The sequence below is a fragment of the Microtus oregoni genome, unplaced genomic scaffold, assembly GCF_018167655.1.
Source record: "Microtus oregoni isolate MIOR12 unplaced genomic scaffold, Mior012 000028F_ref0000031, whole genome shotgun sequence".
Classification (NCBI taxonomy): domain Eukaryota; kingdom Metazoa; phylum Chordata; class Mammalia; order Rodentia; family Cricetidae; genus Microtus; species Microtus oregoni.
In genome coordinates, this window is record NW_024543087.1 from 3101259 (window position 1) to 3118742 (window position 17484).

The following is a 17484-nucleotide window of genomic DNA, read 5'->3' on the forward strand; positions in this document are numbered from 1 at the left end:
GACGTCTCTCTATCAATACAGCTGTCGTTGATTTCCATTTGCTGCCCTTGTTACAACTTTTTTTTATTTTAAAATTTTATTTAATTAACATTTTTTATTTATTTTACACACCAATCACAGTTTCCTGTCCCTCCTCTCATCTCTCTTCTCCATTCCCATCTGTCACCTTCCCTATCCATTCCTCTTCCATCTCCATTCAGAAAGGGCAGGGCTCCCATGGTCTTTCCATTTATTTATTTATTTATTTATTTATTTAAGATTTCTGTCTCTTCCCTGCCACCGCCTCCCATTTCCCTCCCCCTCCCCCAATCAAGTCCCCCTCCCTCATCAGCCCAAAGAGCAATCAGGGTTCCCTGCCCTGTGGGAAGTCCAAGGACCACCCACCTCCATGTTACAACTTTTCTCGTCCTTCACAGTCCATCTACCAGTTTTACTAAACTTTTATGTGAGTTTCTTGTAGGCAGCTTATAGTTGGGTCATGCTTTGTTTTAATTCTACCCTTCCAGTCTCTGTCTTTAAATTGCTGTGTTTATACCACTTATATTTGATGTAATTATTAAAATATTTGCTCATGTGTGTGACAATTGACTTTTGTTTTCCGTTTGCCTTAAATTCCTTTGTTTCCTTTTTACTGCCTTGGAGTTTGCTGAACATGTGATTCCCTTTGACGTTTTTCCATGTGGTGTTATTGAATTCTTCTCTTGCATAGATTTTGTTTAGTAGTTGCTCCTAGGTTTTTATACCAACTTGTCAGAGTCCATTAGTGTCATCATTTTACTAGTTCAAGGGTGGTCTAGAAAATTTCTCCCTTTCAAATGCTTTATTTTTATATAATTGTCTAAATGTAGTTTTATATTTTTGCCTTAGCCATCAAACATAATTGAGAAGACATAATAGAAAGGAAGCTTTCTCTTGCTTTCCTTCCTACACGTCAAGCTTTCTTATGCCGTCCTCAGCTTTCTCCTTAGAATCATTTACTTTCACCATCCTTCAGGCTAGTTTGTTAGCGACCAGTTCTGGGCACTGACAGTTTCAGAGGATTGGGGACTTAGTGGCCGACAGTGAAGACAAGAAAGAAGGCAGAGGAAGGCAAACACCTCAACCACGTGAACACTTCAGATATGAAACACGCATTGTGGCATATCCGTGTAATGGAATATTATGTTAGAGCAGAGAAAATGAGCTATAGATATGTACAACAACATGGTCAAATCTCAAATGTGGGAATCCAAGAGGCCAGGGGAAGATACCCAGAATACGGCTACATGGACATAAACGTTAGAGACTGAGAACTGCAGATGGGTGGCTGAGAGAAGACTGTTGTCTGGGGTTACCCACGGAACAGGAGAAATGCTGGGAACCGAGGGTGTCTTGGTCACAGACACTGTCCAGATGTGTCTCACTGCGGGCTTTACAGGGCTGGCAAGATGGCCCAGTGGGCAAGGGAGCTGGCCACCAAGATGAACCCGTAGCGGAGGGCGAGAACCAGCTCCTTTTCCTCATGTGCTGTGGTGGGTGCACCCACACTGCTAAAAAGAAAATAAGAACTTACAGTTTATTGTTTCTCAGGTGAACTTTGGTGTAGCTGTTTAAAGGTGCCATATTAGCCCGTGTTCCCACAATGCAGGCGGAGCCCCGCGAGGCACCCTGAAGTGACACCCTTTCCTGTTACAGGCGATCACACTCTTAACGGAATTAATCCGGGAGAACTTCAGGAGCAGCAAGCTGAAGCAGTGCCTCCTGCCCACACTCGGGCAGCTCATCTACCTCGTTGCCACCCAGGTGAGGCTGCCCGGTGAACTCTGGCCCCTGTGAACCTGCCACAGACATCCTTAGGTATCTCCCCTTAGATACTGTCCACTTCTGGGGAAGGGATCTCCTGTGATCCCGGTGTCCTCTCCTGTCCCTCCTCCTCCCTCCTCCCTCCTCCACTCCCTCTTTAGCTTAGGAGAGTCTCAAGGTATTTTAAACGAAGGGACTAAGGTTGTTGGTGTTCTCGAGTCCTTTGGGAGGAGACGGTGTTGCTTTCCCACAGTAAGAAGACCCCAGTTTAAATGAGACTGCTCCGTGCAGACGTGCGCGTGACTATGGGAACTTTCCATGGCAGGATGGGGAAGTGCAAGTGAAGTCAGTGGTCACAGCTCAGACTGTGAGCTTTAGATAACTGTGAGCTGTCACAGCTCAGACTGTGAGCTTTAGGTATTTGTGAGCCGTCACAGCTCAGACTGTGAGCTTTAGGTAATTGTGAGCTGTCACAGCTCAGACTGTGAGCTTTAGATAACTGTGAGCCGTCACAGCTCAGACTGTGAGCTTTAGGTAATTGTGAGCTGTCACAGCCCAGACTGTGAGCTTTAGATAACTGAGCTGTCACAGCTCAGACTGTGAGCTTTAGATAACTGTGAGCCATCACAGCTCAGACTGTGAGCTTTAGATAACTGTGAGCTGTCACAGCTCAGACTGTGAGCTTTAGATAATTGTGGGCTGTCACATCTCACACTTGTGAGCTTTAGGTAATTGTGGGCTGTCACAGCTCAGACTGTGAGCTTTAGATAATTGTGAGCCATCACAGCTCAGACTGTGAGCTTTAGATAACTGTGACTGTGAGCTTTAGATAACTGAGCTGTCACAGCTCAGACTGTGAGCTTTAGGTATTTGTGAGCTGTCACAGCTCAGACTGTGAGCTTTAGATAATTGTGAGCCATCACAGCTCAGACTGTGAGCTTTAGGTATTTGTGAGCCATCACAGCTCAGACTGTGAGCTTTAGATAACTGTGAGCTGTCACAGCTCAGACTGTGAGCTTTAGATAATTGTGAGCCATCACAGCTCAGACTGTGAGCTTTAGGTATTTGTGAGCTGTCACAGCTCAGACTGTGAGCTTTAGATAACTGAGCCATCACAGCTCAGACTGTGAGCTTTAGGTAATTGTGAGCCATCACAGCTCAGACTGAGCTTTAGGTAATTGTGAGCTGCCATATCTCACACTTGTGAGCTTTAGATAATTGTGGGCCATCACATCTCACACTCCTGAGCATTAGAAAATTGTGGGTTGCCACGTCTCGTACCTGTGAGCTATACATGTTTGGACAGGTTTCTCACTGTATTTTACAGTTTTGTTTCCCCAACTTTCCTGTCTCTAGCCCGCCTTGCCCTGCTGTGCCTGTGTATCTGTGTACACACTTTCTCCCATGACACCTGTACTTCTTTCTCAGGATGACCTAGCCAGCCTTCCCTGGCTCCTGAGTGGCCTGCACCCTCTCCAGCCTCTTCCCCTCCTGGACTTTCTTTGTAACCCCCGTCTCTACCCTGACGTATTTATTTCCTTTAGAATATGTTTCTGTCTTGTTCTTTCTTCAGCTCTGTCTTGTCGTGGTTGCATGTCTGTTTAGAAGTCTCAGGTCTAAGTACGTTAGTTAAGTATCCTCTTGAGGGTTGGGGATAGAGCCCAGCAGGTGTGGGACCCTGGGATCACAGATGAATCAGTAACTGAGTACACAAATGAGTAAGGAAATATATGTATTGTGTGCAGGCCCTGGGGTGGGCAGGGAGGGCTGAGAGGGCTGCAGAGGTGTGGTGATGGAAGACCACCATGGCCCAGACAGATGCCTCACCCCAAGAGCACAGAGAACTAGTAAGGTGTTACTATAGCCTCTTAGCTCCGCTCTGGTTTAAATGAAGGGAATAGATAGAGGATTCCCAGGTTCTAGGAGAATGAACCAGGGAGTAGCAATAGTGGTCTCTGAGCAGAGGGAGCCTCGCTGGGGCTGAGGCCAACGAAGGTCTAAGAGGACTGAAGAGAACCCACTGGGTGGTGACAGGAAAGCCTCTGGGAACTTGGGTCTGGGGAGATGGAAAAATGACTTAGCTCAGAAGCCACATAAATGCCAGCTGAGTGTGGTGGGAGATGGGGTTCCCAGAGCAAGCTGGCTCATGAGGTGGACTCTGGGTTCAAGTGAGAGATGCTGCCTCAGCGTAGAAGCCACAGACACGGGAAAGATGGCCGACAACCTCTGGATGTCATGCCTGTATGTATGTGAACATAGACACACACCACACACGACACACATCACAGAATGGTTGGTGACCACACTGTCTGTTTATGTATTCTTACCTGGAGTGGGGTGCAGAGTCAGGTGGAGTGGGCTGAGGAGACTGAGAAGCCAGCACACGGTGGTCATCTGAGGTGATGGAGAAGGAGGTGGCGCCTCCTGGAGCCCAGGGGCCTGGAGCACACTATGTAGCTGAGGGTGTCTGGAGAGGGAGACAGTCAGCCTACTGAGGTGGAGACGAGAATCAGTGGAGGGGGGACATATTGTGTCCAGGAGTGATAGAGGACCTGCTGCCCATGGGCCTGGAGAAAGCAGACTGGGAATGAAGCCCTGAGCCAAGTGGACGGAGGTGTTAGTGGGGTCTGTCCCTCAGGACACTGGAAGCTTCCCAGTGTGTGTGTGTGTTAGTGGGGTCTGTCCCTCAGGACACTGGAAGCTTCCCAGTGTGTGTGTTAGTGGGGTCTGTCCCTCAGGACACTGGAAGCTTCCCAGCGTGTGCGGGGGAGTGGGGTCTGTCCCTCAGGACACTGGAAGCTTCCCAGCATGTGCGGGGGAGTGGGGTCTGTCCCTCAGGACACTGGAAGCTTCCCAGCGTGTGCGGGGGAGTGGGGTCTGTCCCTCAGGACACTGGAAGCTTCCCAGTGTGTGTGTGTGTGTGTGTGTGTGTGTGTGTGTGTGTGTTAGTGGGGCTGTCCCTCAGGACACTGGGAAGCTTCCCAGTATGAGTGGCATGTGCAGAGTGAACATGGTTATTTCTTTCTCACTGGTCTCCCCAAGGAGGGGACACTGCACCAAGTGGCAGGAGGGTCACAGGTTAGACACAGAAATAGGGATGGTCAAAGAACTGGAAAAGCCAAAGAGTGGGGTCTAGGTGCCGAAGGGTGCTGATCATACTTTGCTCATGGACTCTGACCTGTGGTGTTTCCTCAAGCAGAAACCCCGCTGCTTGAGCCTAGACCTGGAGGAAGCAATAACACATCTGCCCGCACCCTGGACTTCCCAGTAAGGGCAAAAGTATGGCCAGAAAGGAAGGCATTTCAGGCTTTTGACAGGAGTGGAGAATTGTAGGCCAGGTGATCCCAGTGGCTGGGGATGGGGTCTGTGGAAGGAGGAGCGAGGGCAGGGGCAGATGGACTGGAGTCACCTCTGTCTTTCCCCCTCCCAGCACATTCTTTCCTCCCTCTGCTTTTCCCCGCTCCTTGTCTAAGGGTTGTACAGGGTGAGTGGCCCGGCCTTGTCTCTTGAGGCTGCTGGAGCCTGGGTTTTTACTGTGATCACTCTGGTAGCAGTTGCGTGTGCTGCATCTTCACCTCACTCCAGATAACGGGTGCTGCTCGGTGTGCTGGGGCACAGCTGACCGCGCAAGGGATGCTCAGAACACTGCCACATAAGAAGGAGACATGCTGTGTGCACCCAGCAGCAGGAGACCCGGGTCAGGAGCCAGTGGTGATTTCTCCGGGACCTGGACAGCTTCAGATGTGGGTTGGAGGCTTCTGCTCGACGGGTGGAGATCTTTTGGCGCCATCTTCACTGTCTTCCCTCACCTTCATTATTTTAGGAAGAAAAGAACCAGCACCCCAGGGACTGCTGGACTGTGCCCCTGGCTGCGCACACTGTGCTGATGAGGTGCCTGCGGGAAGGGGTAAGGAGCTTTTGTTCTCCACAGACCTGGCAACTGCAGTCACCCTCCAGGCGAGGAGCATAGCCTGCAGCAGTCAGGCTTGCTTGTCAACTGAGTATTGCTCCTGAATTTAAATAACCCCGGGAAAGCTGGCATCCTTGTTTGTTTAAGTGCCCTGTTTAAAAGATGATGGGAAATCCAGGTATGGTGGTACACACTTTTAAACCTAGCACTCAGGAAGCAGAGGCAGGTGAATCTCTGTAAGTTCCAGGACAGCCAGGGCTACACAGAGAAACCCTGTCTTGGGAGCCGCAGAAGATGATGGGAAGTATGGACAGCATGGCCTGACCGTCTTCTGCAGCAGAGGTTGTTAACCTGTGGGTGGCATATCAGGAGTCCTGCATATCATTTGTTTACATTATGATTTGTAACAGTAGCAAAAGCCATGAAGTAGCAACGGAATAATGTTATGGCTGGGGTCACCACTGCGTGAGGGACTGGATTGAGGTCACAGCGTTAGGAAGGCTGAGAACCACTGCTCTATAAGATGCTGTTAATTACCCTGCCTCTGTCCAAGATGTTTCCAGGGCAGCCCGGCAGGCAGATGTGTGTGGTCCTCTGTGAGCCCTCCTGCCCCATGAGGAGCTTGTTGCTGTTGTCACGAGTTCCACACAGATAGCCGCCCTGTGACTCATTGTCCTCTAGCTCCCATGTCACCGTGCAGAGTGCTTAGAACTGGCCTAGCAGGTTGGTGGCCTCTGTCTGTCGATGCTGTTTGACATGGTTCTACCCAAGGAAAAGCCAGAGGCTAAAGACATTAATTACTACAAAAATGTGTCCTGGGTGTGTGGAGTCTTGTTTGGACAGATAAGGGGTGGCACTCACTGTCATTAGGGGGCAGATTATATGTGGCCACTGGTATCATTGAGACTGGCCATTGGGAGTGGGGACTCCCAGAGGTGTTAGGAGTCAGGCTTTGCGTGGGTATTGCAGGTCACTAGGGTGGGCTCCGTGTCTGTGAGAGAGTGGCATGGGCATTGCAGGTAACAGGGGAGAGCTTCATGGCTGTGAGAAAGTGAACATGGGCATCACAGGTCACTGGGGTGAACTCCGTGGCCATGAGACAGTGGGCGTGGGCATTGCAGGTGACGGGAGAGCTCCGTAGCTCCACTGTGAAAGAGTGGGTCCTCTGTTTCTTATTTTTGCCTTTCCATCTCTGTGTGCAAGTTTTGCAGATAACCTAACATGGAGAATACTATTTGATAGCCCTGAAGTGTTTTTTTTTTTTAAGATTTTTTTTACTTACTATGTATACAGTGTGTTCTGCCTGCATGTACACCTGCAGGCCAGAAGAGGGCACCAGATCTCATTTCAGATGGTTATGAGCCACCATGTGGTTGCTGAGAATTGAACTTAGGTCCTTTGGAAGAACGGTCAGTGCTCTCAACTGCTGAGCCATCTCTCCAGCCCCATGAGAATACTATTTGGTCACTAAATTATTACTAACAATTTGAAAATATGGATAAAGTTTTGTGTTTTAGTAACATACTTGCTTATTTTTCTTTTTTTTTCTTGATTTTATTGAGCTATACATTTTTCTCTGCTCTGCTCCCTGCTTATCCCCTCCCTCCAACCCTCTCCCATGGTCCCCATGCTCCCAATTTACTCAGGAGATCTTGTCTTTTTCTACTTCACACATAGATTAGATCCATGTATGTCTCTTTTAGAGTCCTCATTGTTGTCTAGGTTTTCTGGGATTGTGATTTGTAGGCTGGTTTTCTTTGCTTTATGTCTAAAAGCCACTTATGAGTGAGCACATATGATAAATGTCTTCCTGGATCTGGGTTACCTCACTCAAATATGATGTTTTCTAGATCCATCCTTTTGCCTGAAAATTTCAAGATGTCATTATTTTTTTTTCTGCTGTGTAGTACTCCATTTTGTAAATGTACCACATTTTCCTTATCCATTCTTTGGTTGAGGGGCATTTAGGTTGTTTCCAGGTTCTGGCTATGACAAGCAAAGCTGTTATTGACATAGTTGAGCACATGTCCTTGTGGTACGATTGAGCATCCTTTGGATATATACCCAAAAGTGGTATTGCTGGGTCTTGAGGAAGGTTGTTTCCTTATTTTCTGAGAAATCGCCATACTGACATCCAAAGGGGCTGTATCAATTTGCACTCCCGCCAGCAATGCAGGAGTGTTCTCTTTACCCCACAACCTCTTCAGCATAAGTTGTCATCAGTGTTTTTGATCTTGGCCATTCTTACAGGTGTAAGATGGAATCTCAGAGTTATTTCTATTTTCATTTCTCTGATGACTAAGGATGTTGAGCATTTCCTTAAGTGTCTCTCAGCCATTTTAGATTCCACTGTTGAGAGCTCTCTGTTTAGGTTTGTACTCTATTTTTTTCTTTATTGGATTATTTGTTCTTTTGATGACAAATTTCTTGAGTTCTTTGTATATTTTGGAGATCAGACCTCTGTCTAATGTGGGGTTGGTGAATATCTTTTCCCATTTTGTAGGCTGTCATTTTGTCTTGTTGACCATGTCCTTTGCTTTACAGAAGCTTTTCAGTTTCAGTAGGTCTCATTTATTAATTGTTTCTCTCAGTGTCTGTGATACAGGGATTATATTTAGGAAGTGGTCTCCTGTGCCAATAAACATGCTTGCGTTTTTATACCCTGAGTTATATGTGTTGTGTGTGTATGCATGTAAACATAAGACTTGACATGTGTATGTGTGTCTAGGGGGAAGGTTCAAGATTTGTTATAATTTATGAAGATTCTCTGCGTTGGAGAAGCAGTTCAGTGTGGTTTTGGCAGTGAGAACCCCATTTTCCTTGCCTACACTGACCACCTGCCACCATTTGCCCCACTGATAGAGTCCTTGCAGAATGTGACATGGGACACACGTGTTCTCCCAGAGCTAGGGTGCAGTGGTCCCTGGGATAACAAAACTGCCGATGTAAATCCAGTCCATACCAATGTAAAGTTTTCAATGCTATATCATATCTTTCTCATTTTTTTAAAAAGAGATTGACTGGCCATTAATAATTCATACCCAACCCCTTTTAAATGAAAACAAAAATTTATAAATAATCATTTTGGGAGTTTGGGCATAATTTTCTCCAAACTGCTTTCTGCTTTTTGTTGGGCGAAGTGTTCTTAGGGTTCACAGAGAACTTTCAGAAGGTCTTGTTTCATCAAACTATGGTAGCCTGGAAGGAACCACAGGTTCTTATCTTCCGTGGAAACAAAAGCAGAACCTCTTTTCTAAAGTAACATATCCTTAGACTCAAATTTTCAAGATACCTTTATGTTGGTTTAACTTAGCAGCCCCCACAATCAAATGTCTCTCTGCAGTCAAAAAATTCACAGAAAACACAATAATATACATAATCCAAACTCTCTGTATTTTCCATCTTTACATGGCTTATTTTTCTCTATTACTTTTTCATATTTGTTTTGTTACCTTTACTCCTTTAATCTATGACTCTCTGTAGTCTTGTCTATACTTTTTTCTCTCTCTCCCAAGTCTACGTACATTTTTGAAACATGCTGTGACCTGTTCAGAGGTTTATTTTTGCTTATCTGCAATCATTTTCCGACCAGGAACACTTTTAAAATGGTAAGCAGCTTGGTTGCTGTGGCCCTGGATGCTGGCTCTGCCTCTCTCAGCCTTTCAATATGGTGGAGGTACCTTTACCGCCAGCTGTGGGACTTCCAGGTGGGAGCTGCCCTCACCACCTCAACTCTGGGAAGCAGTTGACCCATGCTACCACCAAATAACTTGCAGCAGGCTGCCCACAAACTCTATTCAAGTGCCTGGACTCCTGAAAGAGCCAGAGCTGTTTGTGCAACTATCATGAACCAGGAAGCCTTCTCTTAAAGGAGCTGCGGTGCCACCTCCTCCTCCCCCCTCACTGCCAGCAAACAGAGCCCATCCCCACACCAAATGTGGCTACCAAGAACCTGTGCTAAATTCTGTTCTTTTGCGTCTAGAATTCCTTCCCAGCTCTCCCTGGTTTTATGTGGATGTAGTTGCTCCCTATTGTTGTGCCATTTTGTAGAAGGAGACTGCTTGTTCATTTCTCGGCAGCCCAGACCCGAATAATAACACAGAAACTATATTAATACAACACTGCTTGGCCGATAGCTTATGCATATTTTTAGCTAAATCTTAAATTATCCCATTTCTAAGAGTCCATGAATTACCACAAGGTTGTGGCCTACCGGTACTGTTCTGGTTGGCAGTTGGTGTCTTTTTTCTTTGGCAGCTACATGGCATCTCCCTGACTCCACCTACTCTTTCTCTCTCTGAGAGATTTCTCTGTCCGGATTTCCTGCCTGGTTTTATTCTGCCCTGCCATAGGCCAAAACAGCTTTATTCATTAACCACTAAAGCAACACATATACAGAAGGACATCCCACATCAATATTCCAAAAATAATTATGTGTTTGAAGAAGCTAAGGTCATAAGACTCAACTCTTGTTTTCTCGGGTTTTCTCACAAGCACTCAGAATTCTCTACACAGCTTCATTCTTGGAATGTGTTCTGACATCTATTTAATACTCCATCTAGGTAAAACAAGTGTGTTTCTAGTTAAAATGAACACTGTGGGCAGAGGCTTCTTCTGGACCAGAGCACAGGCATCTATCCCAGTTTTTGGGGAAAATGCTCCACTTCCCACAGGCACGCTCCTCAGCTGAGGAATCCTGCTGGGTCATAGTGACTCAGAGCTGTGTTTTCTCTGTTTGCTGTTGAGTGAGGGCTGCCTGGTTTCTGGGAACTTCCCCTCTTCTTTATTCAAAGATTTCTTCTAAAGGAAGACTTTATTTTAAAGAACAAGGAAAACTTTTATTGATATCTTTATAGCTTTCTTTTCTGTATTGTCAAATGTTCAGTACAACAAAAATCTCTAAACAAACCCAGTTATGGTTTTTCCTCATGATTTTCCCATGTTGAAGATGGGGCGCATGCCTACAGGGCGCTGCGGTACTCAGTACATATGCTGCTCCACATTCATGCCAGCTGCGCGGATGTGTCCCTCCGTATGAGTTCTCCTTCCTACTGTGGGCTACATTTGTAAAGTTCTTACCTCTGGAGCCATCTGAAAAGCAACAAGGTGACAGCTCTAACTGAAGGATTTCCCACATTTATAATTTTCTCAAAAATATTTGTTTCCTGAAAAACTGAGCCATCTGACTATTCCATATTTATTACACTAATCAATATTAATTTTAGAAGGGTTTCATGCTTAGTGAGGCCCAAGTATTCTCTGAATAGTCGGTCACACTCTAGCTTTAGAAGGAGCTCTCTTCTGTGTGAGTTCTCATAAACACAAGGGAGAGAGCCTGCTGAAGGTTTTCCACATTTAGCATATTGGTTTTATTTTAGACTAAGTTGTTCTGTGCTTTGCTGTGTTACTCTCCTCTGTTGCTCTGGTAAATCCCCGGCCGGTGAAGCCTGAGGGAGGAAGGGTTTGTTTTGCCTTGCGGTTTGAGGGCATGCAGTCCACCAAAGCAGGGAAGGCATGGTGGCAGGCAGTTCCACAATGATGGGAACTTGTGGCTTGGACTCCTCAATTCTTTAGCCAATTAAAGCTGAATATATTATTATAATTTCTGTCTGCCTTCATTTACGCCGCTACATCAGTGCAGCAGGAAGCAGAGAAGGAAGAATTCTGACTTTCTTTTCTTTCCATTTTTTCCTTTTTTAACTTTTTTTTTCTCAACCTAAGATCTCAGATCATAGTATGGTATCACTGACTTGAGCAGTAGGACTTCTCTCCTTAGTTAATTGTCTTTGGACATGACATCACAGACTTGTTCAAGGGTGTGTTTCCTAGTTGATTCTAAATGCAGTTAGTTGACCGTGAGAAATTAACGATCATGTTTGCTTAGGGTTGATACCCTAGAAACCTTTCACATCTGTTGTCCTTCTACAGCAGACTTTCCTGTGTGGTTTCTAACATGGGCCTTCCAGCTGCAGCGTCTGTAAGATTCAGTACTTTCAAAATTTATTTCCAGTATGAGTTCTCTGAAGTCATATGGTGGGGGCTCCAGTTGAGACACCTCCCATGTTCTCTTGTATGAATAATCTGGGTGATGAATTCCACTGGAGACCTTCCTGCCTGTGTTACATTGGAGGGGTTTATTCCTCTAGGTGTCTGCTCATGTTTTAAGTAGGCGGGCATACTTGCTACAATGCTTCTACTTCTGGCCGGCAACAATGTTTCTACTTCTGGTCTGCAACAATGTTTCTACTTCTGGCCAGCAACAATGTTTCTACTTCTGGTCAGCAACAATGTTTCTACTGCCTGCCGGCATACTTGCTACAATGTCTCTACTTCTGTCACTTTCACAGAACTTCCTCGCTGCATCTTATCTTCAGCTAACAGTCAATTTAGGATCCTGGCTGAAAACAGTCAATAAAGGATCCTCCACAGCGTGACCTCCAGGGCTTTCCTGTGCCATAATACTTGTCTGCGCTCTGAGGAGTGTCTCACTCACAAAGACCTTTCCCAGGTGTTGCGTTATTTACTTTTTTAGTAGGACTGATTTGTGAGGTCCATCAAGGGTGACTAGAATAATATAGTCTCATACCCTTTGTAGCAATGTTGTTTTAAATTTTAAAAAATTATTTGTGTGTGTGTGTATGTGTGTGTGTATGAGAGTTAGTGAGTGTGGTGCCCAAGGAGGACAGAGGAGGGCAGAGAGCATTGTATTCTCTGGATCTGCAATTACTGGCAGTTGTGAGTTGCTCAGTATGATGCTGGGAACAGAACTTGGTTTCTCTGAAAGAACAGTACCCTCTCTTAACCACTAAGACATCTCTTCAGCCCTATCCAGAGTATATGAAATATAACATTATCTTTGGATTTTTTTTTTTTTGCTGGAGTCATTTTTATATCTTCTACTCTTTTCTTAGCCTTTCTTCTTCCAAGTTGAATGTATAGGCTATATTGTAACAATCACTGAAGATCTTTCCACTAAATCTATTAGTTTTTATTAATTGAATTGTGTGTGTGCATGTGCACATGTGTGTTTGTGTGTGCATGTGTGTGTGTGGCCAGAGGACAACTTTAGCTTTCCTTCCTCCAGCATCACACATTTCTATTTATTTATTTGTTTTGAGCCTGAAACTTGCCCTGTATGCTGGGCTGGCTGGAGAGTTGCTCTCAGGGACCCCCCTGTCTCCACCTCCCCAGCAGTGGAATTCCAACCCCACTACCATGCCTGGCCCTTTTCATATGTGTTCTGACAATCAAAGGGCCTCTTACTCTCAAGACAACTGGTCCCTCACTTACTCACCCCACCAACTGGTCCCTCTCCCCAGCCTTGAGTTTTCTCATGCAGAGCTGCACTGTGCTATCTGCTTGGGAATGTTTAAGGAGCGATCAGAGCCAAAGTGTGACCTGTCATTGAGTGCTGAAGTTTTGCATCATTTAAGCACTCACGCTTTTCATTGGTTCAGTCATTCATTTACTGGGTGTATGTGCACACTTGTGGACACCCACGTGCTATGATGTGTATTCAGCAGTCAGAAGACAACCTGGGGGAACTGGTCTCATGTTCCTCTATGTGGGTTCCAGGAATCATATTCAGGATTGGCGGCAAACACCTTTACCTGCTGAGCTGGTCCTCTCGCCCTTTTAAATAGGTCTGTGCTTCCTGAAAACAGTTTGATGGGCTGATGTTCATTTTAATCGGGGTGTGATTTTGTTACCCTTGTGGGCATGTCTTCTCTAGGACTGTCCGATCCTGTGTTTGAGTGGTGTGCTGGTGCCGAGTCCCCAGATCCTTGCAAGCTGGGCTGAGCTCAGAGGGCTGTTCCCATAGCTCCTTACAGTGGACCAGCTGTCTGCTTTTCACACTGCACTGTGTTTCTTAACTTCTGGGGCATTTTCCCATTTGATTTTATTTAAACCAGTTGAAGAGCTCTGCTCTGCTTCCCACTGAGTTCATGGAGGTCGTGCTCTCCAGGTTTGCCACTGAACCTGTGGCTCTTTGAAGCAGCTTCATAACAATCAGAACATTATCCCGAGTATGTCTGAGGAAACCACAAACGCACGTTTCTCACCGTGAAGACCTTTTCCTTGGGGAAGTGGCACTTTTTGACTCTCTCTTCTCTTTGTTCATTCTTCAGGAAGAGCGTGTTGTCAATCACATGGCTGCCAAGATTATCGAGAATGTTTGCACAACATTTTCTGCCCAGGCGCAGGGCTTCATCACCGGGGAAGTCGGGCCTGTCCTGTGGCACCTGTTCAGACACTCCACGGTGGACTCCCTGAGGATAACGGCCATATCGGTAACGTAAAGTATCCTTGGAGGTTGTCCAGGGACGCCATGTTTGAGGAGATGTGCCTGAGTGAGGTGGATTTAATGGGAACGGCAGAAATGCAGAGGAGCAGCTCAAGAGGCAAATTCTTAAAACTCTCTGGAGCTGAGCATGGATGCCCCTGACGGCTGTGGGTCCCGGTCATACGCATTCTCATGTTCGACTTCATGGTTCTAACACGAGTGGCAAAGCAGCAGGGTTTGTGCCCGCTCTGTTGAGCAGGGCCGTGTGGCGTCTGCAGGATGAGGGTACCCGGTACCCGCAGAGTCTGTGATGGACCCATGCTTGTCTTCCTGCAGGCCCTGTGCAGAATCACACGCCAGTCTCCCACAGCCTTCCAGAACGTCATCGAGAAGGTGGGACTCAATGCTGTCATCGGCTCCCTGGCCTCTGCCATCTGCAAAGTGCAGCAGTACATGCTGACGCTGTTCGCAGCCATGCTGTCCCGTGGGATTCACCTGCAGCGGCTGATCCAAGAAAAGGTGTGTCTCTGCTCAGTTTCGCTGGAAACAGCGGTCTCCCCACGGCTGTGCGTTCAGCGTGAAATGTCAGCCCCCTAGGTCAGGTGTCATACCAAGGAGGCCTTCTGACCTTTGCGGACCCTGCATGTCCCTCAGAACGTTCAGTCCAAGAAGCAAGCAGCCACTTTTGGTGATTAAATAGACACTGGCATTGGCTTCTGCCATCTTGTTTCAGTGAGGAGAAATAGCAAAGCTCCCGGGGCGTCCTCCATGCCACTCAGTTCACACTGCATCTGTGCAGCCCGGCTCATTCCCGTGTGCCCTGTTCACACTGCATCTGTGCAGCCCAGCTCATTCCCATTCAGGCTTATTCCCATTCACACTGCGTCTGTGCAGCCTGGCTCATTCCTGTGTGCTCTGTTCACACTGCGTCTGTGCAGCCTGGCTCATTCCCGTGTGCTCTGTTCACACTGTGTCTGTGCAGTCCAGCTCATTCCCATTCACACTGTGTCTGTGCAGCCTGGCTCATTCCTTTGTGCTCTGTTTTCCTTAAGGGGAACCCACCCCATCTCCATTCCCTCTGGACATGTCCATTCCTCTCTAACCCGTGTCCCCGCTTAAAGTCTTCTGGCCCTGTTTTTGACTTCATCTCTGTTAGGGCTCTTGATGACCTTTAAAACAGCATCCAGTTTGCACGGTGTTTATGACTGTGTCTCCGTACCAACCTGTCTCCACATGTCAGTTCTTGCCCTTCTGAAGAGTGATGTGTGCTACCATCACCTCTATGACTGGCGTGTTGGGAACGCAGGCACTTAGCCCTGCTGCCTCAGTGTCTGCAGGTGAATGCTGTGCCTGCTGAGTGATTTGAACCTAATACTTCAGAAGCCTGTGTAAGCATGTATACGGCGAGGTGCCAGCTTTTAAAAAAGACCGTGCTTGTGCACACATTTGTAAAGCAATGAGTCAAGGCATGCATAGTCTTGGTTGTGTAGTATTTCCAAACTTCTTAAAAAGAATGCTCCCAGTAGCAATTTGTTTGCCTGGTCCAGGGATGGGGAAACACACTTTAAAATCTGAGTCATCCATCCATCCTCCCACCCATCCGTCCATCTGTAGGCAGAGGCTGCTTGTTTGGAAGCCCAGACCTGAAATAATCACACAGAAACTGTATTAATTAAATCACTGCTTAGCCCATTAGCTCTAGCTTTTTATTGGCTAATGCTTACATATTAATTTAACCCATTTCTATTAATCTGTGTATCGCCATGTGGCTGTGGCTTACTGGCAAGATTCCAACTGGTGTCTGTCTCCAGCGTCTCCATGGCTTCTCTCTGATTCTGCCCTTCTTCCTCCCATAATTCAGCTTAGTTTTTTCTGCCTAACTAAGTTCTGCCCTCCTATAGGTACAAAGCAGTTTCTTTAATCATTAATGGTAATCACAGTAGACAGAAGGAAATTCCACATCATCCATCCATCCATCCACTCACCCACCCACCCACCCACCTATACCCACCCTCCCATCCATACGTCCACCCTCCCATCCACCCTCCCATCCATCCATCATTCATCTACTCACTCACTCTGTGCTGGGCATGGATCTAGGTGCTCGTACATACTAGGCAATGCCATCTGCCCCTGGGCAGCACCCTCACTCTTAAGACAGAGCTTTGAGATCTCAATGGAGGATGATGGAACAGGGCCATTGAAACCCACTGTTGGCTGTGGTCCTACTGTATTAAATGCTGTGTCTTTTTTTTTTTAATGTCTAAAGTTAGAATTGTTTCATTAATAACATACTTATGTGGGACCTTAGTTTCTGTTGCTGTGATAAAATTCTCTGGCAGTCACAGTTAAGGAAAGGGGTTCATTTTAGCTCACGGTAAAGGGTACGGTAGGTCATGGCGGGAAAGCCAGGGTTAGGGGCTCAAAGCTGCTGTTCACATCATCCACAGCCAGGAAGCAGAGAGTCATGGCTCCAGGCTGCTCTGTTCCTTCTCCATCTGTACAGACCAGGATCCAGGCCAGCCGTTGGCTCCACCCACAGTAGGTGGGCTCTTCCAATCCTTCCTGTTTCTGGAGGCCTGTTTCCCAGGCAGTTATAGACTCCGTGGAGGTGACACTTGACACCAGCAGCTCCATATTCGAAAGTCTAAACACAGAGCCAAGCACTCATTGCCTTGATTCCAATCCAGTGTTGCTCAGAGGCTATGGCTGGAAGCAAGTGCCACTTGTCAATCTGTCAGATTTGCTATTCAGTTTTCCAGGTTATGAAATGCTCCCGTCATCGTACAGAGAGAGTCACCCTCGGTAACTTTACTGTGTCTGTGGTCAGAGAGGCTGAGGGTTTTAGCAGAATTATTTTTTAAACTCTCAGTACAGTATTGTGTAACATTTTTGCAAAATCAGGACAATGAGATGCATTGTTTCAGGCCATGTAACTGTGTTTCCATGTCTCCTAAAGACATGAATGAATGGGTAGATGAAGGGTGATTGCTGACGTCTAATTAGTATCAGTCCTTTCTCTCCCCCAAGTACCAACCAGGCCCCCCACTGCCTGCCTTCTGAGGTCAGATGAGCTCAAAGCATTGTGACAAAGGCAGGGCCTGTTCTTCTTTTGTTTAAACTTTATTACTGTGTGTAAGTGATTGCATGTGCACGTGTGCCATGGCGTGTGTGTGGAAGTCAGAGGCAGCCGTGTGGATCTGGTCCTCCCCTGCATGCATGTTCTAGTGACTGATGTGGGTCTTGAGTTCCTGGCAAGTGCCTACCCCCTGAACCGTCCATGGGACGGGCATTGCCATTTTGTAGGAGTTTCTCATCATGGCAGAAATGCAGCCCTAAGTACACAGCTGGGTGGAGCCACCCTTACCCAGTCGTGCTGACTTACAGCAGGGCGCTTTCCTCTTGAGCCTGAAACTCAATATGTAGACAACGTTTTGGGTGGCATCTCGTAAGACTCTGATGACAGTTAAATGCCTACTTTTGTAGGCCATCTGACACCACACTAGCA

General features: G+C 46.7%; 1 protein-coding gene across 1 annotated transcript in view; it reads left to right on the forward strand.

Annotated features, from left to right (window-relative positions):
* Positions 1-17484, forward strand: part of Ulk4 (unc-51 like kinase 4) — a 303260-nt gene that overhangs the window by 51693 nt on the left and 234083 nt on the right. Inside the window, exons 18-21 of the mRNA XM_041677287.1 lie at positions 1675-1782; positions 5606-5689; positions 13822-13983; positions 14313-14495. Coding sequence (XP_041533221.1) covers positions 1675-1782; positions 5606-5689; positions 13822-13983; positions 14313-14495 — 537 coding nt within the window. The remainder of the gene's footprint in view (positions 1-1674; positions 1783-5605; positions 5690-13821; positions 13984-14312; positions 14496-17484) is intronic.